We start from the raw sequence: 27,445 nt of genomic DNA, 5'->3' as shown, positions 1-27,445 counted from the left end.
CTCTCATTTGGTATCACTGAGCTATTCACCAAGTATTTCTCTGTGATAACGGAGTATTGCTGTTGTGTTCAACACAAGGTAAATCTACAGTTTGAATTTAAGAAAATGTGTGCTTGCTTAAGGTGACCGTACCCCATTCAAATCTCTCTGTTATGGGATAAGTGCAATCAGGCATTCCTAAAGTACACACACTGGACGAGGGCAACTCTGCACACATCCAATAGTTTATCAAGGCGTCCGTCCGCAGGCTTCGATAACTGTTCCATTATCATAAAGAAGTCAATGAGAGGCTGGTCAACAGCTCTTCAGACAACAGGATCAATCAGCCTCCCCGTATGGAAAATATGTATTTGGCAGCAAATACACTTACAAGGTTCAGAGAAGATTCTTGTAATATCGGACTTGGGTGGGTAACATTTAGACATAACAGAAATGTTGCATGTATTATATAAAAAAAGCATACAAGACATGTAAGTTAAATTTTATGGCCTCACATACATGGGACATACGAATTTCATAGTACTTGGATCATAGTAATAGCAAGCTGTTGCATGTATTGTTTAAACATTTTTTTAAAGACATACGAGACATGTACGCAAAGCCTTCGAAGGTCTCATACATGGGACATGCATACCACCGTCGGAAGTCATTGACGCATGCAACGTCACACTTATTGAAGAAAGAAGCAAAGGAGGAGCAGGAGGAGGAGGAATGGGGAAAGCAGAATGAAGGGGAGGAGAGGAGGGACAGGAAGAGGAGGAGGAAAGCAGGAGGGGGAGGAGGAACAACTAATCTCCACTAAATCTATTTAGTTCGTGGAGATCTCTCAACAATCATTCTCATGATAGCACATTAAAACCCTGGATGGAAGACCAAAGATTAGTAGAGCAATCCAGTAGGAGGTGCTGCCCAGCCTTAACCATGGAAACTCATACCTGAAAATGTATATACAAATATTATGTATTTCTTATAGTAATTGTCACGTTTAAAAAAATATATATTGATCTATAAGGAAAGCATTTCCATGTAGGAAATTAACCACAATCATGTATTCAATTGTGAATATCAGGCATTTAAGTTAACACATACACAAATGTATACCAACTAAAATAATATTTTATGCCATACAAGATTCATATTTGATTTATGATTCTTTTCATTATGGGTTGAAAAGGTAGGAAAATACATCCTCAGCAGCCCAGGCAGGTTATACCACTAATGTCATGCAGCAGACATCAAATCTAAGGCAATAAAGAAATCAAAATGATTCAGAAGAATTCACATTTGTTTCTGTCCATTGTTCTTACAATGTGTGCAGAGATATGGACAAATCGAGGCAGAAGTTTGAGAATACATAAACTGGAAGAGTGGATATGCATTGGTACAATGACGTAGTCAATCATGACGTAAATCAATGTTCCACTGTAGAACATTTACCTAAGAACAGAAACATCTTCAGACAACGCAAGACCACAAACACAGCTCTGTGAATAGGTAAGCAGCTCCTACACAGAGAGAGACGCACCCCACACAAACACCCCGTACTGCCAAGTGCCTTCCGGGATCTTAAGCACTTACAAATTCGTAACATATTGTACGAATTGGAATTCCTAACACATCGCACAAATTGCAAAATTATGTATACACACACATCTTTCTTTTTTTTGCAGGACGTAATGTATCATGTGAAACAGATAACGTAGTACAGAATTGTGCACAATTTTCAGAGACCGGTTTCAGTTGGTGAGCACTACTTTCAAAACTACTGCCCGAAATGATGCATCACTAACACAAAATGTAGGAAATTCCTAACTGTGCTCTGCTGTACAGAAGCAACATTCCCTGTCAGAGCACTGCCCCACATACAAACACTACTACAGCACCGCTTCTCCACACACACACACCAGTTTCCATTTCCCTACCTGTAGCCCTCGTCTCCTCAGAATGCTGGACTCGTCCATGCTACAGAGCTTGGGATGCCTCCCTACCGGCGCATAGCCATGCTGTACTGACTGACTAGCTGCCTATAGCAGTCTCTCTCTCTGTCTCTTTCTCCTGCTCCCTCCTTCCCTCACACCAACTCTGATCTTAGCAGCTGCTAAACACCAACATCAGAACTTATCTGATTGGAGGGGGGCAGTCAGCTGACACCTCCCTCTCTTGTTCCTCTTCTCGCCCCTCTGTAACTTCAGGACAGTGTGTGTGTGTGTGTGTGTGTGAGAGAGAGCAAAAGAGACAGAGAAGCAGTGTGAGTGAATATGAATAAGTGTGTGGGGGAGAGGGAGTGTGTGTGTGAATGTGAGTGAGTCAGTGCGTGAGGGAGGGGGAGAGAGAAGGGAAGAGAGAGACAGAGGGAGCAAGGGAGGCAGGACTAATTCAGCATTGGGACTGAGGGGCGACTGGGTGCCCTAGCTGTGCCTCAGTCATTTCCACCCGAGCGGAGCAGCCACGCTTTTGTGGCGCCCTAAGTCACCATGAAACGTAAGTAGAGGATATCCTGCCCCGAATTGCTCTCCTCCTCTCTATTCAAACAATACAGTTGGCATCCTGTCCTGACCGCCTGTCCATCGGCAGAGCAGCCAGGACTATACGCTAAGTGGCCTCTACTGTTCAACGACTTTTAAATGAGTCATTATTCCTCCAGTTTCTCTCTCCTGGGCAAAATATATCTGAAGGTCATAGAGAGAAAGATGTAACGGGGAAAAAAGAGAGAGATTGAGATAGAGAGAAAGAGAGGGGGACATAGGGTGGTGGGGGAGAGAGCGAGAGAAGGGGGGGTGTAGAAGAGAGATAGGGGACAAGAAGGTGGTGTGAGCAAGAGAGTGCAAAAAAAACATTTTATTTTTTAATTAAAAAAAGATTTACAATAATTGTGGTGAGGCACTGCTGCTACAGCTGCCCTGGGACTCAATCCCTCATAGTGATATAATACTGCAGGTGGCTATTGTGGGGCTTTCCTCCAAAACAACAGCGCTGATTATTACCGTGCTGCTATCAAGAACAACTCCACTGCTTCAGTCAACTCCTCTACAACCAGTTGTAAGCAGCACATTCTGTAAGTGCATATCCACTGTCAATTTCCGGTGATTTCATGCATTTCCGTCATCTCTTTCCTGGTGGTCTCCGTCATAAGTTACATAAACTCCTAGGTACTCAGCAAGTAACCGACCGAGCCTCTTCTCCAATGCTATACCTCGCCGCCGTCGCAACACCACAGTCGCCCCGCTCTGAATTATTAGCATTTAGATCAATAGGTTGGTTTACGATTGCCATCATGCCAATTCCATCCGGCAATTTCACAGTCAGTTTCAGTCCTGTGTTTTTTTGTTTTTGCTTCTCCACCTCTCTTCTCTCTTCTCCCCCCTTCCTCATTTCCATTTGCTGTGACTCTACTCTGTGAATATTAAGTAGCACCCCATACATTCTCCCAGTCTCCAACCAAGCAGAAATGATTTCTGTTATTGAGCATGGATGAGTGACGGCTAGTTGGCTACCTATGGCTGAGGAGAGAGAGAAAAAAAAATTGTGTGAAAGGTCAGACAGGTGACTGCCATGTAAACTTTCCCCTTCTCTGACCGTCTGTTGAACAGAGCTGTGTTTCACTGAAGCTGGACGGCCAGTAATTTGTGCTGTCGCTGATGAGGAACAGAGAATAGAAAATGGCAGCCGGCACTGGAGTAATCAGACTTGTTTTTGTTTCTTTCTTAAACCATTCAAACCTTCACAGAAGGTGGATTCAAATGCAATTGTCTGGAAATGACTTAATTGACAAAAACGCAAAAGCGGAAGCAACAACTAACTTCCCGGCTATTCAGAGGACCCATATAATAAATCAGCCAGAGTATAGCCCTATGGGGGGAAGTGAGCATGGCGGGCATTGTGTGAGGATGCCACTACCACTGGCTCTGGGAGAAAGGGGCCCATGGCCACAGGCTTACTTCAACAGGAAGTCCTTGGGAGTTTCTGTATCTCATTTCCTCCTGGCAGGTGGGCAGCTAAGCCCATTTCCTCAAGTGGCGAGGAGGCGAGAACGTAGAAAAGTGGAGGGGGGAGAGGAGAGGGGTTTTGGTGGGAGTACGCCCTTAGAGCCAGCAGTGAGAACTGATTGAGGGACCCAAGGCCTGTGTTACCCCTCTGCCCTTCCTGGGTTTATCGCAGCGAGAGGAGGCCTGCAGATCTAAGCTAAGGCAGGAGGAGGGCCATGGCTTGTGGAGATAGAGAGAGGAGTATAGCGAGAGTGGGAGAAAGAGACCCTAATACAGATCATTTACAGTGAAAGCTTAGCCGGACATTATATCTGTGTATACATCCAGTCCTTTGGAGTCAATTCCTCAGTGGGAAAGAAAAGCAGACTTTATGACCTTAAAGAACCAATCCCTCACAATGGAACCAATCCCTCACCAATTCCTCCAATAACACCTGGGGGACCCTCTGGATCCTTTACTTCCTGGCGGGTGGTAAGTGTAGGCAACACCACATCTGCCACATTGATGCTCAACACCAGGAACCCTCAGGGGTGTGTGCTTAGTCCCCTCCTGTACTCCCTGTTCACGCATGACTGCTTGGCCAAGCATGACTCCAACACCATTATTAAGCTTGCGACCACACAACAGCGGTCGACTTGATCACCAACAACGATGAGACAGCTTATAAGGAGGTCAGAAACCTGGAAGTGTGGTGCCAGGACAACAACCTCTCCCTCAACATGATCAAGACAAAAGGAGAAAAAAAACCCCCACACAAGTCAGTTTATTTATGCATAGTCACTTTACCCCTACCTACATGTACATATTACATCAATTACCTCAACTAACCTATACCCCCGCACATTGACTCGGTACTTTTACCAAGCCTCAATATTTTATTGTTGCTCTTATTTTTTACTTTAGTTAATTTAGTAAATACATCTCTTATTTTTCTTCAAACTGCATTGTTGGTTAAGGGCTTGTAAGTAAGCATTTCACGGTAAGGTCTATATACCTGTTGTATTCGGTGCATGTAACAAATACAATTAGATTGGATTTGAATATGAAAGATGCAAGAAAGTGAAACGCTATTTGCATTCATCTACAGTAGAGGTTGCTTTGCAGGTGCGTCTGAGATGTTCAAGAAATAATTGTTAAGATGAAATAAAACTCCCACACTGTGCTTGGAAAGTATTGTTTGTTTATTGTGATTGCATTTCTGCCTTTTTTTTCTTTTTAAAAACAATACAAAACATACACATACAAACGACAACATCACACAAACATCAACCCTGCCCAGACCCACATGCTCACACCCCCATCTCCAGCATCAGCTCCTGTTCCCTCTGCTACTGCAAGGCAATCGGTCCCGGAGCGCCATGTCTAGGTCCAAGAAGCTTCTGAACAGCTTCTACCCCCAAGGCATAAGACTCCTGAACAGCTAATCAAATGGCTACCCAGACTATTTTCACCCACCTATGCTGCTGCTACTCTCTTATCTATGCATAAGCCACTTTAATAACACTACTTACATGTACATAATTACCTCAACTACCTCAAGTCTGGTGCCCCCACACATTGACTCAGAACCGGTACCACTTATACAGTGGAGAGAACAAGTATTTGATACACTGCCGATTTTGCAGGTTTTCCTACTTACAAAGCATGTAGAGGTCTGTAATTTTTATCATAGGTACACTTCAACTGTGAGAGACGGAATCTAAAACAAATATCCAGAAAATCCCATTGTATGATTTTTGAGTAATTCATTTTGCATTTTATTGCATGACATAAGTATTTGATATATCAGAATAGCTTAATAGAATAACTTAATATTTGGTACAGAAACATTTGTTTGCAATTACAGAGAAATCATACGTTTCCTGTAGTTCTTGACCAGGTTTGCACACACTGCAGCAGGGATTTTGGCCCACTCCTCCATACAGACCTTCTCCAGATCCTTTAGGTTTCGGGGCTGTCGCGGGGCAATACGGACATTCAGCTCCCTCCAAAGATTATCTATTGGGTTCAGGTTTGGAGACTGGCTAGGCCACTCCAGGACCTTGAGATGCTTCTTAGTTGCTCTGGCTGTGTGTTTCAGGTCGTTGTCATGCTGGAAGACCAAGCCATGACCCATCTTCAATGCTCTTACTGAGGGCAGGAGGTTGTTGGCCAAGAACTCGCGATACATGGCCCCATCCATCCTCCCCTCAATACGGTGCTGCCGTCTTGTCCCCTTTGCAGAAAAGCCTCCCCAAAGAATGCTTCCACCTCCATGCTTCACGGTTGGGATGGTGTTCTTGGGATTGAACTCATCCTTCTTCCTCCAAACACGGCGAGTGGAGTTTAGACCAAAAAGCTCTATTTTTGTCTCATCAGACCACATGACCTTCTCCCATTCCTCCTCTGGATCATCCAGATGGTCACTGGCAAACTTCAGACGGGCCTGGACATGCGCTGGCTTGAGCAGGGGGACTTTGCATGCGCTGCAGGATTTTAATCCATGACGGCGTAGTGTGTTACTAATGGTTTTCTTTGAGACTGTGGTCCCAGCTCTCTTCAGGTCATTGACCAGGTCCTGCTGTGTAGTTCTGGGCTGATCCCTCACCTTCCTCATGATCATTGATGCCCCACGAGGTGAGATCTTGCATAGAGCCCCAGCCCGAGGGTGATTGACCGTCATCTTGAACTTCTTCCATTTTCTAATAATTGCGCCAACAGTTGTTGCCTTCTCACCAAGCTGTTTGCCTATTGTCCTGTAGCGCATCCCAGACTTGTGCAGGTCTACAATTTTATCCCTGATGTCCTTACACAGCTCTCTGGTCTTGGCCATTGTGGAGAGGTTGGAGTCTATTTGATTGAGTGTGTGGACAGGTGTCTTTTTATGCAGGTAACAAGTTTAAAAAGGTGCAGTTAATATAGGTAATGAGTGGAGAACAGGAGGGCTTCTTAAAGAAAAACTAACAGGTCTGTGAGAGCCGGAATTCTTACTGGTTGGTAGGTGATCAAATACTTATGTCATGCAATAAAATGCAAATTAATTACTTAAAAATCATATAATGGGATTTTCTGGATTTTTGTTTTAGATTCCGTCTCTCACAGTTGAAGTGTACCTATGATAAAAAGTACAGACATCTACATGCTTTGTAAGTAGGAAAACCTGCAAAATCGGCAGTGTATCAAATACTTGTTCTCCCCACTGTATTTAGCCCCACTATTGTTATTTACTGCTGCTCTTAATTATTATTTAATTTTTTTATCTATAATTTTTTTTTTTTTTTTGGGGGGGGGGGTATTTTCTTAAAACTGCATAGTTGGTTAAGGACCTGTAAGTAATCATTTCACTGTTCACCTGTTGTATTCAGCGCATGTGCCAAATCAAATTTTATTTGATTCTCTGCCACATGGCCTCAAACAGCACCATTTTGTCCATCGCCAATGCACTTTCAACATTTAGATAATTTGACCTTGCTATCGTGTTAACGGCGGAGGATTGGTTGATTTCCAGTTTTTTAAGTATACTTCTTTTTTTTGACGATTGACAAAGAAAAGTATTGTCCAACCCATTGGGTTTCTGAGTTTTATTTGCCCATATAAAGTCTTAGGGCCGAGTATACTTTTTTAAAGAATGTCTTCGTTGGTTAATTGGTATTACAGAGAATAAGTATAACAACTTTAGCAGCCATGCCATTCTGAATAGGTTAATTTTACCTGTTGGATTTATGGCAATATTGTTCCATTTAATTAGTTCTGCTTTCATACTGTTGAGTAATCGGATAGTTATCTTTACATATTCGTTTTTTTGTTGTCACTTAAGCATCCTAAGTATGATCTTTTTTGTTGTCACTTAAGCATCCTAAGTATTATCTTTTTTGTTGTCACTTAAGCATCCTAAGTATGATCTTTTTTGTTGTCACTTAAGCATCCTAAGTATTATCTTTTTTGTTGTCACTTAAGCATCCTAAGTATTATCTTTTTTGTTGTCACTTAAGCATCCTAAGTATGATATTTTTTGTTGTCACTTAAGCATCCTAAGTATGATCTTTTTTGTTGCACACTTAAAAGGATTGCTGTAGGTCATGAGTTATTTTTCTTGTTACTGAGATTTTAGACTTCTGAAGAAAAAAAAAAATCTATATTGGTCAGGTATATCAGGAGATCAGCAAATAATGACACGAGTTACATTTGGGTACTGACTAATTCTTTCTGCAAGCGGTTCAATTGCCAATGCAAATAGGAGGGGGGAGAGAAGACATTCCAAACTTGTGCCCCTTTCTTTAGGAAATGTATATAATATTTGTATAAAAAGTATTAATTCCTGTTTTCGTGCTGCTGTTTTAATTTGGATTTATATAGATTTTTTAATTAAGCTTTTAAAATTGTAATTATTCTTGTTGTTGTTGTTTCTAACAAACACATCTGTATTTTTATATTTTACGATTATAACTGATTTGGCGTGTATTCGTTTTGTGAGGGCTGTGAGATGTTTACCAGGTTTATTTCGGCATCTATTTTGCATTTCAGCCTTTTGACCTTCATTAGAGTATTGAAAGGCCAAGGCGTAAGCTTAATACACACGTGTCTTCTAATTTTAACAATGTGGTACACAAACATACTCACACAAAGCACCTCAAGGTTGAAATAAATCATAGACAACCACCTTGTTCTGTATTACGCTTTCTGGCTAAAAGTACATCGGTTGGTGTCAGAAGTTGAAACCAGGAGGCCTATGTTATGTTCTTTGATAAATGCATTCAACATATGAAACAGACTGTCAGTTTGAGTCCGCCAGGGAATCCTCCAGGAGTCACCTACAGACTGTGATACCAGACTTTTCATTTCATATTCTTTCACAAAAAGGGAAACAATGTCACATTGCGGCTTAATATTATATTACAATCCCTAAACAGAGAAACGTCATACCCTGCAGTTTGACAGGAATCTGATATCGCAAACTGCAGCCACTTCATCAAGACTGACAGTTTTTCATTTACACCGCGCCCTCTGTGCATGTGTGTACACACAGTGACATGTCACATGACAGTAATGTATCTAAGATTACTGGATATGTGAGATCATTGGCTTGATACGACCTTGGAAGGTGATCTTGAGAATAGGACTAAAAGGACAGGGGAGGATATGTGTATACAAGCATTCAAAAAAAAACACACACACAGGTAGCTGCACTCGACGTGAATATGAACATGGTTCATAGTGCTTACTTTTACTGTAGAAAAGAAAGGAACTATGAAACGCTAGTACTGTGTTCCTTCACATTGGCATTATTCCTCGCTGTCTGGTTAAAAGTAAGTACAGTTGGTGTCAGAAGTGGGAACCGGTATAATGGAAAGCATGTACACAAACACTAAACAAAGCACACCTTGGACTCTCCTGTCGTCCAATCTGTCTAACCTCAGCACGGACATCACCTCTGCAGACCCAATGCAGCTGAAACGAGAGAAACGCTATCTCCAAAGGACATCAGTGACCACAATAAAGAAGGGGAATTGGAGTCCACAAAGCCACAACATCAGGATTATGACAATCTTACAAATCAGGCCAGGACAAACGTATTGATTTACTGTCAAACCTAATCATAGTCAAAAGAGATGTGCCATGCGAAAAGGGAAAGAGACCCACAAACCCGGGGGGCATGACAGAAAAGCGTGAAGGACGAGAAAAGAGAGAAAGCAATAACAGCCGACCTGCAAGGCAGGGAGCATGGCATGGTTGATAGAGGGAGATAAGTCGTTGCACTGGCACTGGGGGGGATGGAAGGTGATGAGGATGGGCCAGACTTTGAGAGTAGGGGGCCAAAATTCTAGTGTGGCTTTAAGAACATGACGACTTAGGCTGCATTTCGACAGGCAGCCCAATTCCGATATAATTTTTCACTGATTGGTCTTTTGACCAATTAGATCAGCGCTGCAAAAGATCTGATGTAAAAAGAGCTGATGGGATTGGTCAAAATACCAATTAGTGGAAAGAATATCAGAACTGGACTGCCTGTCTAAACACAGCCTTTCAGTCTGACGTCCCCAGACAACAATCGAGAAGGAATATAACCTATTGAAAGCCAATACCACGCACCACTGATTATTCAACTAGTGAATAACAAGGAACCACTGTGGATAGAATGCATAAAAATGATTGCGTTAATTGCCATATTTCACGGTAAACTCTGGAATATTTTACAGAATTGATGCAAAATCCAGCTCTTGGTAGGAAATCTGCCTTGTAATGAATAACAACCAGAACCCACTGGGAAACAGATGTTTGAATTCAAAATGTAGAGGATAGCTTGAGGATTTTCCTTCTAACATTATTGCTGTACAATAACAATACTGAGTAGGGAAAATGTATGTTAATTATTCAGCACAAGTCATCATCATTATCACACATTCCAATAATCTCCCAAACTGAATCAAAACAGACCAAATCAACCTCCTCCTAAAACACGAATAAATTATGCTTTTGACGTCTCTCAATCTGCTCACATTACATTGTCTCATACACCAAAATGCTGCCAGACACCTTGCTGAACTTCTCAAATGAGAACTTAGCACTTCAAACTCCGATGACCCTTCCGAGAAGTATGTGTGTGTGTTCTAATGATTCTGATCATTTATATTCTCCTCTGAAATATTCATATTTCAGCACGAGATTCATGGGCCAAAGCACATTATAAAGATAGACATTAGATACATCATATATGGCTCAGAGATGGGCTGCCCTAACAGGATCTGCCAATAGAACGGAATATGATTATGAGAAGGATGTTGTGTTTTCACATATAAAAATTGTGCAACAAAATAGTCCCTGGGGCCAGACAGTCCGATGCTGCAGTGACATTTTAATTTGATGGAACAAAGCCATCTCAACTTTAGCAAGACAACCGCGGGTCACATGGTGTCAGCAATTGTGATAGCTAACGGATACATCCTGCTGTCACAGGGACACACATGATTCAGGTTCATTCTGGAGGGAACGATGGCATAAACTCATCCAAATGAATTGAGAGGAATTACCTAGTGTGTTCAGTCAGTGCAGAACAATCTGTATCAGTTACTTTTCGTACCAGATGGGTGAGTTTGGGTGAAACCCTAGCTGTCATTCAAGTCTCCAAAACTCAAGATGCCTTCCATTTGGGAACGCACATTCTAATCTACCTCTACTGATCCAGTTAACTCCTTGAGCACACATTTTATATCCCCAAAAGGAACCTGGTTAATAACATTTCCTACTTTTCCAATTTTGTGATCTGGAATTCTGTAGCAATGATCCACAATCATCTGCCACCCCCCCCCCCCCCCCCCAATAAATCCATCTCTGGTGCAACAAGTTGTGCATGGTCCCTGACGAACAAAAGACCAACCAAAGAAACAAAAAGCATGAAAACGTCCCTGGCAACAAACCAAACCATTCAGAGCCTAGCAACCGTTATGTTTGTCTCTCTCAATATACTGTTTTCCCAAGGTCAAATATGTACCACAACTTTATAAATGGTGTTCCCCTGAAAATGTTAAAATACACCACTATCTGCTCCAAAATATGCTATTAGGATGTGGTCATGCGTCAGCGAGTCAACGTATGTCCACGCCTGGCTGTCCGTAAAGCGGTGGCGAGCAGCATTGAATTTCTTCAGGGAGGCTAGATAGACATGGAGGCATTTCCAATAGACCGAAAAAGGTTCAACGTTACCATCCGTCGTGTCGTGGACTGATACCAAGCTACACACAAATCAGACAACACACACAAATACTCTCACACAAACATATAAAGATGCCCACGTAAACATGCGCATACACACACACACACATATATACTCTCACATGCCTGCACAAACTCACAGAAAATGTGCAACCCATGAGAGACAATAGATGAAAATGCGGCGCCTCTCTCGGCCCAGTGTAATGACTGTTTGTGCCTTATTGACCCTGGTCTCTGCAACAATTAATTTCAATCAGCCCTCGCTATATGGGGTCTGTTTACAGGGTCTGAGGAGAATCTAATAAGATGTGGCAGCCTCCAGAGAGGCTCTCCACCCACATCTTCACACTCACCTTAGGGGATGAGGGCCTGGCCTTATGGGGACTTTCTGAAGACCAGAAGTTATGGGGGCCTGACAACACAGGGTTCAGACTTTCTGGAACTAGACTTTATATATATTTTTTGATTTAACCTTTATTTACCTAGGCAAGTCAGTTAAGAACAAATTCTTATTTACAATGACAGCCTACCCCGGCCAAACCCAAACCCGGATGACGCTGGGGAAATAGTTTGCCGCCCTATGGGAATCCCAATTACGGCCGGTTGTGATACAGCCTGGAATCTAACCAGGGTCTGTACTGATGCTACTAGCAGAGATGCAGTGCCTTAGACCACTGCGCCACTCGGCAGCCCCTGATAATATGGGATTTAGTCTTTTCTGGGGAACTGATAATATGAGGATCTGACTGTATGGGGACAAGACACTATGGGAACCTGATGGACACCTGATGGACTGATGACTAAGCCGTTGGGTCACCAGTAACCAGGATTGGGAAACTATATTATGAGGGCCAAACATTTCGATCTGAAATGGAGACCTCACTCTGATCTTATGGATTCAATGTCTTTGGGTAAAGTCCTGTTGAACTTTTACTCAATATCATAATTTTTGTCATTGATTATTGGAGATTGCACATGCCTTACCTTGCCCCAGACACAAAGGTTGTTAGTATGTCCGTGTGTCAAATACTTTATCTGATCATATGTTGACATAAACAGCAGTGGCAAGAAAGACCATTCCTAAAGATAAGAGGTATCCTGTGAGTATGATCATGAATATAAATACAAATATAGGAAAGTGTGAAAAGCTCAAATTGTGTATGAATACTCTTTCAATTCATATACATTGAGAATACTATATTTGTTTTTTCCCCCACAATACATTGTAGATTGAAGAAGCACATTGATTCTGATTCACAAATACTAAATGTGTCCACAGTAAGACAATGTGGATCAAACTCAAAACAGCACAGTGGCTCCCTCCAGTGTAGAGAAATATTCAGCACGTTTAACATCGTCTCCGCTGTCTGTAATGCAGCACGGTAAATTGTTTCGCTTACAGAAACATCCACACAGATTAGATAGGATTCGCTCAATCAAGCCTTCTCTGAATCTCCACATCTAGATGACAGCAAATCTGATTACATGATTTGGGATTTGTAAAAAAAAAAAAAAAACTTTATACCAACACAATGACTGAAAACTGTTTTCCAAATGTCTGGTTTTCTCCCTTGTTTAAGCACCTTGACTGGAAAGCAAGGTAGAGACAGTACACACATTCTCATTTGTCCAGGTAAATAAACACAAAAAGATCATTTGAAATGGGATGGGACGATATAATTTCCCCATCAAAAGGAAATCTGGGCTTGCTATCGCTTTTGTTATCTGAAAGAATACAGGAGAGATGGGTGATGTCTGACTTAAAGGCTCTTTGATGCTCAAGGTCAAAGTGAGACTAGACTAGAGACTAGGTGACTGGCATTTCAGACTGAGGGATTAGACTATATCTGCTCCAATCAAGATCTCAGACAGATCTCCATCACAGAATCATCTTATTTTTCTGAAATCATCATAGATTGCGTACTGTTTGTTTATAATCAAGGACCTGAACATTACGGCTCTGACGAAATATTAATCACTACTACTTTCAGATAAAGGTCAAATAAATGTTGTTTACCATTTTTACTGATTGATGTTTCTTTGCTGTGTATTCACTGTACTGTCATGAGGAGTGTCTTGCTATGCAAAAAAAATGGCTTAAAATATGGCAATAATAAATAGAAATGACTGATTAATACGCCAATCAAATATCCTGTCCTCAACATCAAAGCAGGGGGGTACAAATAATGTTGTAGTGGAATCATGGGAGGTCATTAACAGGATGTACATCTCACCAGACTAGACGTGAGAGAGGGGGCTGACTTCCCCAAGGTGGTGGAGCGCATCCGCACCAGGTTGGAGTTCTCCGAGGGGGTCTGCCATGCCTGGTGGGGGGACACATAGGGCAGCAGGTACTTTCCTATAGGACAAGACACAATGGTAGTTACATTATAGAGAGCAGATCATTTCCTGTACAAGACAGACAACAGTAGTTAAACTACAGACAGGCGTATAGGAGCAGGTACAGTAATATACAGTGGGACAAAAAAGTATTTAGTCAGCCACCAATTGTGCAAGTTCTCACACTTAAAAAGATGAGGCCTGCAATTTTCATCATGGGTACACTTCAACTATGACAGACAAAATGAGAAAAAAAATACAGAAAAACACATTGTAGGATTTTTTATGAATTTATTTGCAAATTATGGTGGAAAATAAGTAAGATTTCTGTCTCTCACAGACCTGTAACTTCTTCTTTAAGAGGCTCATCTGTCCTCCGCTTGTTACCTGTATTAATGGTACATGTCCACAACCTCAAACAGTCACACTCCAAACTCCACTATGGCAAAGACCAAAGAGCTGTCAAAGGACACCAGAAACAAAATTGTAGGCCTGCACCAGGCTGGGAAGATGGATCTGCAATAGGTGAGCAGCTTGGTTTGAAGAAATCAACTGTGGGAGCAATTATTAGGAAATGGAAGACATACAAGACCACTGATAATTTCCCTCGATCTGGGGCTCCACGCAAGATCTCACCCCGTAGGGTCAAAAGATCACAAGTACGGTGAGCAAAAATCCCAGAACCACACGGGGGGACCTAGTGAATGACCTGCAGAGAGCTGGGACCAAAGTAACAAAGCCTACCATCAGTAACACACTACACCGCCAGGGACTCAAATCCTGCAGTGCCAGACGTGTCCCCCAGTTTAAGCCAGTACATGTCCAGGCCCATCTGAAGTTTGCTAGAGAGCATTTGGATGATCCAGAAGAAGATTGGGAGAATGTCATATGGTCAGATGAAACCAAAATATAACTTTTTGGTAAAAACTAAACTCGTCGTGTTTGGAGGACAAAGAATGCTGAGTTGCATCCAAAGAACACCATACCTACTGTGAAGCATGGGGGTGGAAACATCATGCTTGGGGCTGTTTTTCTGCAAAGGGACCAGGATGACTGATCCGTGTAAAGGAAAGAATGAATGGGGCCATGTATCGTGAGATTTTGAGTGAAAACCTCCTTCCATCAGCAAGGGCATTGAAGATGAAACGTGGCTGGGTCTTTCAGCATGACAATGATCCCAAACACACCACCAGGGCAACGAAGGAGTGGCTTCGTAAGAAGCATTTCAAGGTCCTGGAGTGGCCAAGCCAGTCTCCAGATCTCAACCCCATAGAAAATCTTTGGAGGGAGTTGAAAGTCCGTGTTGCCCAGCAACAGCGCCAAAATATCATTGCTCTAGAGGAGATCTGCATGGAGGAATGGGCCAAAATACCAGCAACAGTGTGTGAAAACCTTGTGAAGACTTACAGAAAACATTTGACCTCTGTCATTGCCAACAAAGGGTATATAACAAAGTACTGAGATAAACTTTTGTTATTGACCAAATACTTATTTTCCACCATCATTTGCAAATAAATTCATTAAAAATCATACAATGCGATTTTCTGGATTTTTCCCCCCTACTTTTGTCTGTCATAGTTGAAGTGTACCTATGATGAAAATTACAGTCCTCTCTCATCTTTTTAAGTGGGAGAACTTGCACAATTGGTGGCTGACTAAATACTTTTTTGCCCCACTGTATGTATGAGAAAAGTACAAATTAAAAGAGAAAAAGAAAGCTGTTGATATTGTGCTTTATCTTTATTTTAAATATTGACTGATTAATTGACTGATTTTATTTTGGGTGTTAAAAAGACCAGGAATACATTCACGCCGTGAGGATACCGGTTGCCTACTCACACCATTTGCACAGATAAATGGATATCAATGCAAACTTATACCATAACAAATGACATTGAGTGCTTCACAGAAATGAACTAATCCTGTCCTCCTCCTCTCAGAGAAACAGAGCTGAAGCCCCTAAAACGGCATGGGCTCACACGGGGCATAAGAGGCAGCAGTGAAAGTTAATACACTTATAAGACCAGAGACGCAACAGTACAGGGCATGTTGATGAGACGTTTCCTACGTTGAATCCTAAGATTAACAAGCTCTTAATAACAAATAAATATTTTTCAGGGCAAATATTTCCCCAAGAGTTGTCTCCCAGTAAAATGGTCATTGTCATTCGGATTGGGTGCGTGCAGCATTTACGGTGATATGGCCTCCGCAAGAGTCAGGGCATTCATACTTCCTGCGCGTCGCCAAACAGCGCAGAGCTGTTGTGAAGGAAGTTGTCAAGGAAGTCAGTTTGTGTTTATACAGGACCTCCCGCCCGCACCTAAAATGAACAACCAATCATAAAAAGTGCTGAGCTATAGGGAGTCCTCTGCATTGTTACAACATTTGAAAGGAGCACGGCGATGCGGTACGGAGCTCAATTCGGTCTCTGCGTACCTCCGGCGCCACCGACCACATTTTTGGATTAAGCATGAATTGGCTCTAACAGTCTCTAGATGGCAGTAGGTCCACAGGTGCTAAGATTTACAATCACCATTCAACCACATTTTGTTCAGTTATGAAATCAGCTATGCAGTTTAGAGCCCCTCTAGGTTTTAATATCCATAAAACCTAGAGGTCAAACAGGAAAATGGTTCCAATAGTTTTTCCACCATTCATTTTTCCCCATAGGGAATTTTAGAAACATAAAATAAGGGCTGGGTTTCGTGTGGGATTACACTGGTGTGACGTTTTAATAACCATGTAAATCTCTCTCGGACAAGGTGACTTGATCAATATAGTCGGCTATATTTACTTTCGAAAATGCTAATTAGCATCAAAGTAAGACTACAAATCCCAGCAAGCTGCTGCACGTCATCGCTAGCTGACACCTTTGCAAACAGTTTTAAATTGTCTTGTGCAAACTTGCACAAGACAGTTCACAGAAATGTTATTTAAAGAAATGTTGCCAATGGGTATTATGACTCAATGTGGTACTCTATAGAGCCCAAATAATGGTGTGTGTGTGCGTGCAGTCTGGATTATCATGTCACATTGTGGCATTGAGGCTCCTAGCAGTCATTTAATTTTTATTTTTTTTATTTTTTTAATTCTCCCTAAAATCGTGTGTCACCCTCTTCTCATCATCCCTCTTATCCCCTCTAGACTTTCATGTGTGTGTATATATTTCCATTTCCTGTTGAAGGAAGCACGGCAAGTCAACAGTCAATATGAGAGAATTAACTGCCTTGGTGGAGACGATGAGTGAAAAGGGGGAGCGGAGGAAGAGAGACATTCCTCTCACCTCGATATGACCTAATGTGTTTAGTAGCAGAACTCTGGTCCTGAGGGGCTGCAGTGTCAGCTGGTTTTGGTCCTTGATCTTTCCTTTTGATCAGAGACTGATTGAGACCTTGGTACTATGGTGTGTGGACTCTGGTAAACCAATAACAGCTGATTAATCAAATGCCAGGGGGCAAGAATGTCAGCATGTCGCTCTGAATGGGAGTGTTGGATGACTGGTATGATGTAGTTGTTGAGCGGCTTCACTGCAAGTGTATCGTATGTTTCAGATATTCAATTTTAAACAATTAAATAAGAACGTCAGCATGTGTTGCCTTCAAGGGACTGGAGTTCGATGAGACCTTGGGATTTGTAATGTACATTGCCTTCTGAAAGTATTCACACCCCTCGACTTTTTCCACATTTTGTTGTGTTACAGCCTGAATTTAAAATGGATTGAGATTTTTTTGTCCCTGGCCTGCACACAATACCCCATAATGTGGAATTATGTTTTCTAAAGTTTTACAAATTAATTGCAAATTAAAAGCTGAAATGTTTTGAGTCGATAGGTATTCACAACCCCTTTGTTATGGCAAGCTTTTTTGCACAAGTCACAAATTGCATCGACTCATTTGGTTGCAATAGTGTTTAACGTGATTTTTTTTAATATGATTACCTCATCTCTGTACACCATACATACAGATAATTGTAAGGTCCCTCAGCAGAGCAGCGCATTTATAACACAGATCCAACCACAAAGACCAGGGAGGTTTTCCAATGCCTCACAAGGAAGGGCACCTATTGGTAGATGGGTAAAAAAGTCTATATATTTTTTTTCTTTTTTTTAATATCCCTTTGAGCACAGTGAAGTTATTACACTGAACTAAAATATAAAACGCAACATGTAAAGTTTTGGTCCCATGTTTTATGAGCTGAAATAAAAGATCCCAGAAATGTTCCATACACACGTAAAAATGTATTTCTCTCAAATGTTGATTTCAAATTTGTTTACATCCCTATTAGTGAGCATTTCTCTTTTGCCAAGATAATCCATCCACCTGACAGGTGTGGCTTATCAAGAAGCTAATCAACATGATGTTTACACAGGTGCACCTTATGCTGGGGACAATAAAAGGCCACTCTAAGATGTGCAGTTTTGTCACAACACGTTGTGAACAGAGTGCCCCATGGTGGCACTTGGGTTATAGTATGGGCAGGCATAAAATACAGACAATGAACACAATTGCCTTTTATCGATGGCAATTTGAATGCACAGAGACACCGTGATGAGATCCTGAGGCCCATTGTTGTATCATTCATCCACCGCCATCACCTCATGTTTCAGCATGATAATGCAAAGCCCCATATCGCAAGGACCTGTACACAATTCCAGGAAGCTGAAAATGTCCCAGTTCTTCCATGGCCTGCATACTCACTAGACGTGTATGATGAATGGCACGACAATGGGCCTCATGATCTCATCACGGTATTGCTGTGCATTCAAATTGCCATTGATAAAATGCAAATTGTGTTCGTTGTCCGTAGCTTATGCCTGCCCATACCATAACCCCACCGCCACCATGGGGCACTCAACGTTGACATCAGCAAACAGCTCGCCCACACGACGCCATACATGTGGTCTGCAGTTATGGGGCCGGTTGAACGCACTGCCAAATTCTTTAAAATTATGCTGGAGGTGATGTTCAGTTCCCGCCAACATCCAGCAACTTTGTACAGCCATTGAAGAGTGGGACAACATTCCACAGGTCACAATCAACAGCCTGATCAACTCTATGTGATGGAGATGTGCTGCACTGCATGAGGTAAGAGGTCACACAAGATACCGACTGGTTTTCTGATCCATGCCCTTACTTTCTTTTTTAAAGATATGTGACCAACAGATGCATAGCTGTATTCCCAGTCATGTGAAATCCATAGATTTGGGCCTAATGAATTCATTTAAATTGACTGATTTCCTTTATGAACTGTAACTCAGTAAAATCAATGAAATTGTTGCATGTTGCATTTATATTTTTTGTTCAGTGTAATTACACTTTGGATGGTGTATCAATACACCTAGTCACTACAAAGATATAGGCGTACTTTCTAACAGAGTTGCCGGAGAGGAAGGACACCGCTCAGGGATTTCACCATGAGGTCAATGGTGACTCTGAAGATGGATCAACAACAACGGAATTGACAGTCTGAAAATAAGGAAGCCTGTACAGAATAAAAACATTCCAAAAACATGCACCCTGTTTGCAACAAGGCACTAAAGTAATGCTGCAAAAAATGTGGCAAAGCAATTCACTTTTTGTCCTGAACACAAAGTGTTGCATTAGAGTTGCCCCAAACATGTTACTGAGTACTACTCTCCATATGTTCAAGCATGGTGGTGCTTCATGTTATGGGTATGCTTGTAATCGTTAAGGACTGGTGAGTTTTTCAGGATGAAAAAAGAAACGCACAGGCCAAATCCTAGAGGTAAACCTGGTTCAGTCTGCTTTCCACTAGACACTGGGAGATTAATTCACCTTTCAGCAGGACATTAACCTAAAACACAAGGCCTAATCTACACTTGGAGTTGCTTACCAAGACGATGGTGAATGTTGTAGAGTGGCCGAGTTACAGTTTTGACTTAAATCTGCTTAAAATCTATGGCAAGACTTGAAAATAGTTGTCTAGCAATGATCAACTAATTTGACAGAACTTGAAGAATAATGGGCAAATATTGTACAATCCAGGTGTGCAACGCTCTTAAAGACTTACCCAGAAAGACGCACAGCTGTAATTGCTGCCAAAAGGTGATTCTAACATGTATTGACTCATGGATTTGAATACTTACACATATTTTATTTATTTCATTTAAAAGAAAATTGCTAACATTTCTAAAAACATGTTTTGGGTGTAGATGGGTGAGAATACAAATACATTTTGAATTCAGGCTGCAACAACAAAATGTGGAATAAGTCAAGGGGTATGAATACTTTCTGAAGGCACTGTATATGGGTGGCTGCAAAATGTACATGAACGGCTGCAAAATGTAGCCTATATGGGTGGCTGCGAAAGTCAAATCAAAATACGGTCAACAAAGTTCCATGTCGCCCAACGTATAGCCTGAGTAAGCAGAGTTCTGCCAGCTCTGACCATTAGACCCAGACAGACAGCGATAGAGAACATTGTCTTCTTTCACACTGACCGCATTAAGACTTTCTGGGTAAACACTTCACCTGATCTGCTCTGGTCCACAGCACTAGGAAGACTTAGCCCAACATGAACACTGACAAATCGCGCCAACTCAGACAGCTAACTAGCTATAAAGCCTGATTGTCCCATTGCGTAGGATGCAAAATGAGACGGGTGAGACGCGGAGTCTGATCACATTTGATATGCCAGGCAAACATGATGCACATGCTTTGACAAGTTAGAATTCAACAACTTACAGAAGCGCCTGTGGGATGTGGGATATGTGACTGAGGAAGCAAACATTCGGTTCTGTCGGCCACGCTGGCACTGCTGAAATTGGCTGCACTCAACAGCACTGTCAGGACAACTCTAAACTAAATGGGCGCCTGAAGTGGCAATGGAAAATGAGAGCAACAGACGAGTTCAAATGAAACGTCAAAAACAAGCACCAACACATCACGGAGAAGCAATTCAACACAAGTTAAGACCAACAAAGTAAAAACATGGTGAGATGTAAAATGTTCTGTATGCCTGTATGTCTGCGTGCATGCATTTGTGTGTGCGCGCGTGACGTGGTTGCCCTATACTTCAGGCATCATCCTTTACACATTAACCAACCATTTAGCCTTTCCAATCTCTGGAAAAAAACATATCCCCCATCTCCACCATCTCCCGATTTCTTCTCACATGTATGAGAGCCTGCCTGACTCATGGAAAGAGGCTATTACACATGCATAATGCACAGGGACATTACACATGCATGAGCCTTGCATTACCAAAACGTCCTGCCTTGCGAATGGGCCTTTCCTCATGCATTTCAAAGAGGCTGACGGAAATGTGATGTTGAAGAGGATTCTCATCCAACTCCATGTATGGTGACCTCCCAGCACAAAAGCACTTAACTTCAGGTAGGGTTAGGGGGGGGGGGGGTAATTTCTCTGTTATTAAACCTAGGGAACATCACTGTGTGTGTGTGTGTGTCTTACAGTCACCAATTATTTCAGGTGGAAATATTTTCCCTTCTCCATCGATGCCTTTTCCCTCTGCAACAGTTATCTACCTCGTCACTTAGAAATAGGACACGCCTCAGTAAAAGAAAACATCCTCTGCTTTTCTACCTGCATCCTGTTTAGTAGGGAAAAGTCAATTCACATCTTTTTGAAACTCAAGAGGCACAACCTGAACTTGTCCAATGAGAACAAAGATAGTTGTTTCCCCTTTTATCCTACAGTGTGCCCTCCTGAACATGACCCCGGTGTTCTACGACACGCCTCCTCCCCGTGGCATCCGGTGCCTTGCTGTAAGGCCTGGAGGGTCGGACGGTAAAACAGGATGACACACAGAGACAGGAAGGAAAACGATGATCCGGAGATGGCTTCCTCATCAGCACTCATCACACACTAGCCAGGAGAGTAAATCCCTAATTAGTGCCCCGGTCAGAGCATAGCTCCAGGTCACCCCTCACCACATTATTAAACTGGGTAAATCAAAATGTAGCCTAGGCCTATTCACAATAGAGGCGAATGCATATTCAATAGGACTGTGTGTATACATTGAGTTATTTCATGGGGCACCAGATGAAAAGCAATCTGTTTCCCTACCATTTGGGACTCATTTTATCGTAATGATCAACAACATTTGCATAGAAGCAGCAATCTTTCCTTTTATAAAAGTGTGCACTGTCTCTTTAAGATCCATGACGTCATTCACTAACAGTCAGTTCGACACTAAAGCACATATGCAAATGATTGAGAGAGACCGGAGGCTGGGAGACAAAGTGAATGAATGACATTTTGTGACAAACAGCTTTGAAATCAGCAACATTTTTGCATTAAGGTTTGCATATGATCACAAACAAGGTACTAGGGTAGGGAATTGATGTTAGCTTCAGCTGTACGCTAGCAAGGAAAGTTAGCCTACGAAGTTGGAAGCTACCGGTATCTTCATTGTAAAGTGTTCTTGCCTGTAATGGACATGGTTTTGCGAACAATAATTAACACATTCAATATTTCATGTTGCATTATTCAAGTGTGTTAACTTCTGTGCAGCATGAGTGGCGATGCAGCCCTGACTCCCAGTGAGAGCAGTGGTTCCTCGGGCTAGGCTAGAGCTGGGAATAAGTAAATGGAGCAGGCGAGATGCTCTCAAACTATAAGGGGACATCAGCTACACTGATAGGCAGACATACATGTTTTATTTATGTTACCTTTATTTAACTAGGCAAGTCAGTGAAGAACAAATTATTATTTTACAATGTCCGCCTACCCTGGCCAAACCCTCCCCTAACCCGGACGACGCTGGGCCAATTGTGCGCCGTCCTATGGGACTCCTGATCACGGCCGGTTGTGATACAGCCCGGGATTGAAGCAGGGTCTGTAGTGATGCCTCTAGCACTGAGATGCAGTGCCTTAGACCGCTGCGCCACCTCTTAAATCAGTAGACAACCTGAGACACATTCAACATTAGTACTGGAAGTAAGAAAAATTATTATACCAAACCGATCATGTTCTAGTATCAAAAAGGTACTAGTGTGCGTGCATGCATATATATATATATATATATATTATTGTGTTTCTGCATATGCTTGTGTGTGTGTACACTGTATATGAACCTGCAGGGCCCGGCCCTGTGGTTATTACCTGTGAGAGCGCTCCCTAGGCTCCCCCTACGGAGGTTCTTGCCGTCCTCACAGAGCGGTCTCTTGAATTTGAGGGCGAGGCCCACGCTGTGGATGACCTCCGTGTTGGGGGACTTCCGGAAGGGCATGGACGGAGGGTACAGGATGTTATCCAACTGCAGGAGAGGAGGACAGATGGTGGTTAAGTTAGGTCAATGGCTCCCAAATTGTGGATCAAGAACCACACTGGTGGGTTATGGCCAATTCATATTGAAGAAATTGTCACAGGAACTTGGTAGTTTGGAAGCTACGGGGGTTAGGTGAACGGTGGTGGGGCTGAAGGCGGACGTTGGTGAACATTTTTTACTTGGTTCTGTATCACTCAAGCCTGATTAGAGATCACTTGTGCGAGCAGCAAACAGTAGACCATACAGTACAGCTAAGGTGCTGAATTATCATGCAAGCATACAATCCCACGACACAACGATGGTAGATGACTAACATCACAAATAGCCGCCCAGTGAGAGTACAATGTGAGTACAGTTGCTGCACTGTAAAAAAAAAAACTCTGTGCATGATCAAATCCTTGTGTACACAGACACTGTAATATGTGTTGCATTGCACACTTAGGAAAATGTTGCATCATCCTTCTAAAACCTATTGATGAGTAAATGTGATGTCAATAATAGCTACAGTGGTTAGCTAGCTTGGAGAAGGTATTTAAGGTTGAGTGCCAGTGAGGATTTCCAATGCTGAACAACTTGTTACAGCTGTTGATAAGTCATTGATAATAATCAAATTTAATTTCTTCATATGTCATTGTATTATGATATACAGTATATTCGGAAAGTATTAAGACCCCTTAAATTTTTCCAAATTGTTACGTTACAGCATTGTTCTAAAATGGATAAGATAGTCCCCCCCACCCCCACATCTACACAATACTCCATAATGACAAAGCAAAACAGTTTTTTTGTTGCAAATGTATTAAAAGTTTTTTATTTTATTTTTTTAAACAGAATATTACATTTACAAAGTCCGGGATCTGACTGGGCCACTCAAGGACATTTTAGAGACTCCTGTGTTGTCTTGGCTGTGTGCTTAGGGTCGCTGTCCTGTTGGAAGGTGAACCTTCACCCCAGTCTGAGATCCTGAGCAGGTTTTCATCAAGGATCTATCTGTACTTTGTCTGTTCATCTTTCCCTCGATCCTGAATAGTCTCCCAGTCCCTGCCGCTGAAAAATATCCTCACAGCATGATGCTGCTATCACCATGCTTCACCGTAGGGATGGTGCTAGGTTCCCTCCAGACGTGACGCTGGGCATTCAGGTCAAAGGGCTCAATTTTGGTTTCATCAGACCAGAGAATCTGGTTTCTCATGGTCAGAGTCCTTTAGGTGCCTTTTAGCAAACTCCAAGCAGGCTGTCATGTGCCTTTTACTGAAGAGTGGGTTCCGTCTGGCCACTCTACCATAAAAGGCCTGATTGGTGGAGTGCTGCAGAGATGGTTGTCCTTCTGGAATGTTCTCCCATCTCCACAGAGGAACTCTGTCAGAGTGACCATCGGGTTCTTGGTCACCTCCCTGGTCAACGGCCTTCTCCCCAGATTGCTCAGATTGGCCGGGCAGCCAGCTCTAGGAAGGGTCTTGGTGGTTCCAAACTCCTATTTATGAACGATGGAGGCCACTGTGTTCTTGGGGAACTTCAATGCAGCAGAAATGTTTTGTACCCTTGCCCAGATCTGTGCCTCGACACAATCCTGTCTCGGAGTTCTATGGACAATTCCTTCGACCTCATGGCTTGGTTTTTGCTCTGACATGCCTTGTCAACTGTGGGACCTTATATAGATAGGTGTGTGCCTTTCCAAATCATGTCCAATCAATTGAATTTACCACAGGTGGACTCCAATCAAGTTGTAGAAACATCGAGTATGATCAAAGGAAACAGGATGTACCGGAGCATAGAAAGAAGAATAGAAAAGAGTCTGAATATCTGCTTTTTATTTAACTAAATTTGCACAAAAAAAAATCTAAATACCTGTTCACACTTTGTCATTGAGGTATTGTGTGTAGCTTGATGAGGATTTTTAAAAATCTATTTTAGAATAAAACTAACGTAACGAAATGTGGGAAAAGGGAAGGGGTCTGAATACTTTCCAAATGCACTGTAAGAGGGAACGTAACTATATCCAAAATTCACAAGTTGATTTACAACCTGTTTAACACTTTCTCATAGTTGGTGTCTTGACAGATCTGTCCAAAATCATGTGACATAAAACATAACATTTCTGCCCTTGCAGTTATGTCCTTGTATTTATGGCAGTGTAAGTTGTCGTTATATCATATTAAGCATTAATCAGTTAAATTAGACATTAAATTTGAACCCTGTATGAATCCTGGATCTTGCTGTCAGACAGTTTTCTGTATGGAGAAATTCAGTGTAAATAATTAACATTGTGTCTCCTTATGTTAGGTGGTGAAAACAGTAATGGAACATACATCCCCAAAAATGTATGCAATTGCAAAACATGTTGGTATCTCATTCATTACGCCGGTGAATCAATCAATAAGGGCTGACCCCAATTAGTCGACTGGTCGATTGTCGCCCAATAGCGTACTTTTTTTTTGTCGAGCAGTAGCAAATATATATATCTATACAGTATAAGTCAAAAGTTTGGACACAAGTAATCATTCAAGGGTTTTTCTTTATTTTTACTATTTTATACATTGTAGTAAGCAAAAAAGTGTTGAACAAATCAAAATATATTTTATATTTGAGGTTCTTCAAAGTAGCCACCCTTTGCCTTGATGACAGCTTTGCACACTATTGGCATTCTCTCAGTCAGCTTCATAAGTTAGTCACCTAGAATGCATTTCAATTAACAGGTGTGTCTTGTTAAAAATACATTTGTGGAATTTCTTTCCTTCTTAATGCATTTGAACCTATCAGTTGTGTTGTGACAAGGTAATTTTTGTAATTTTTATTAGGATCCACATTAGCTAATCTTCCTGGGGTCCAACACCAATTAACATGACATTACAAACAACCACAACCAAGACTTGACAAACATTCAACAAGTTTAAATACAGAGAGGTATTTAAATTGACAGGAAACACATTAAACATTCAGTTGATGCTTTCTATTTGCTGTTCAGTCATATGGTCTACCACATTAGATGTTCTTTAATTTTTTTCTAGAAGGTGGATTTACTTTTTGCCTGAGAAATATGGATTGGTAAAAAGTTCGATTCAGCTATAGCTCTATATAAAACTGTAGATTTAAGGTGATATGTCCTTGTTGTTTTCGATGACTTGAATTTGCCTGTCTGGTACCGGTGGTTATGCGTGTTGCTAGTATGTACTAATTAGACTGAAAAATACAGATTTTTGGGTGGATTTTTTTCAAATACATAATTCCTAAAGAAAATCAGAAGACTAGATAGTAATTTGTTTTTAACGTGAAGCCATGAGATATTCTGATGCATTTGACTAATATTCATTCGGTTAGAGCAATGAAGAGGTAATCTGGCAGCCCTGTTTTGAGCCATTTGGAGCTTTTTAAAATCTTTCTTTGCTGCAGATGAACATATAACTGGACAGTACTCTAAGTGTGATAGGACCAGGGATTGAATCACCTGATTCAGAGTACTAGATGTTACATGCGGTTGAAGTCGGAAGTTGACATACAGTTAGGTTGTAATTTTTCCAGAAAATTGTGTCATGGCTTTAGAAGCTTCTGATAGGCTAATTGACATCATTTGAGTCAATTGGAGATGTACCTGTGGGTGTATTTCAAGGCCTACCTTCAAACTCAGTGCCTCTTTGCTTGACATCATGGGAAAAATCAAAAGAAATCAGCCAAGACCTCAGAAAAGAATTGTAGACCTCCACAACTCTGGTTCATCATTGGGAGCAATTTCCAAAAGCCTGAAGGTACCATGCTCATCTGTACAAGTAAAAAGTGCAAATCAATCCCAAAACAACAGCAAAGGACCTTGTGAAGATGCTGGAGGACACAGGTACAAAATAATCTACATCCACAGTAAAATGAGTCCCACATCGACATAACCTGAAAGGCCGCTCAGCAAGGAAGAAGCCACTGATCCAAAACCACCATAAAAAGGCCAGACTATGGTTTGCAACTGCACATGGGGACAAAGGTTGTACTTTCTGGAGAAATGTCCTCTGGTCTGATTAAACAAAATTTGAACTGTTTGGCCAGAATGACCATCGTTATGTTTGGAGGAAAAAGGGAGAGGCTTACAAGCCGAAGAACACTATCCCAACCGTGGAGCACGGGGGAGGCAGCATCGTGTTGTGGTGGGGGCTTTGCTACAGGTGGGACTGGTGCACTTCACAAAATAGATG

At 41.8% G+C, this 27,445-nt stretch overlaps 1 protein-coding gene across 5 annotated transcripts in view; it reads right to left on the bottom strand.

The window, feature by feature from the left end:
- LOC110509694 (microtubule-associated serine/threonine-protein kinase 3) overlaps nucleotides 1–27,445 on the bottom strand; it is a 178,209-nt gene that overhangs the window by 112,706 nt on the left and 38,058 nt on the right. For 3 of the 5 annotated variants that reach the window (XM_090227064.1, XM_021590733.3, XM_021590734.3), the window contains exons 2-3: nucleotides 23,102–23,255; nucleotides 13,910–14,034 (exon numbers count right to left, since the gene is read on the bottom strand). In XM_090227064.1, coding sequence (XP_090083190.1) covers nucleotides 13,910–14,034; nucleotides 23,102–23,255 — 279 coding nt within the window. Of the gene's footprint in view, nucleotides 1–1,922; nucleotides 2,391–13,909; nucleotides 14,035–23,101; nucleotides 23,256–27,445 lie in introns of those variants that run through there. The other 2 variants (XM_090227063.1, XM_021590736.3) reach the window with 2 other exon arrangements.

The sequence above is a fragment of the Oncorhynchus mykiss genome, chromosome 29 (assembly GCF_057628025.1).
Source record: "Oncorhynchus mykiss isolate SJ-2025 chromosome 29, ASM5762802v1, whole genome shotgun sequence".
Classification (NCBI taxonomy): Eukaryota; Metazoa; Chordata; class Actinopteri; order Salmoniformes; family Salmonidae; genus Oncorhynchus; species Oncorhynchus mykiss.
The sequence above is the reverse complement of the archived record's forward strand: the minus strand, read 5'-3'. Positions and strand labels throughout refer to the sequence as shown.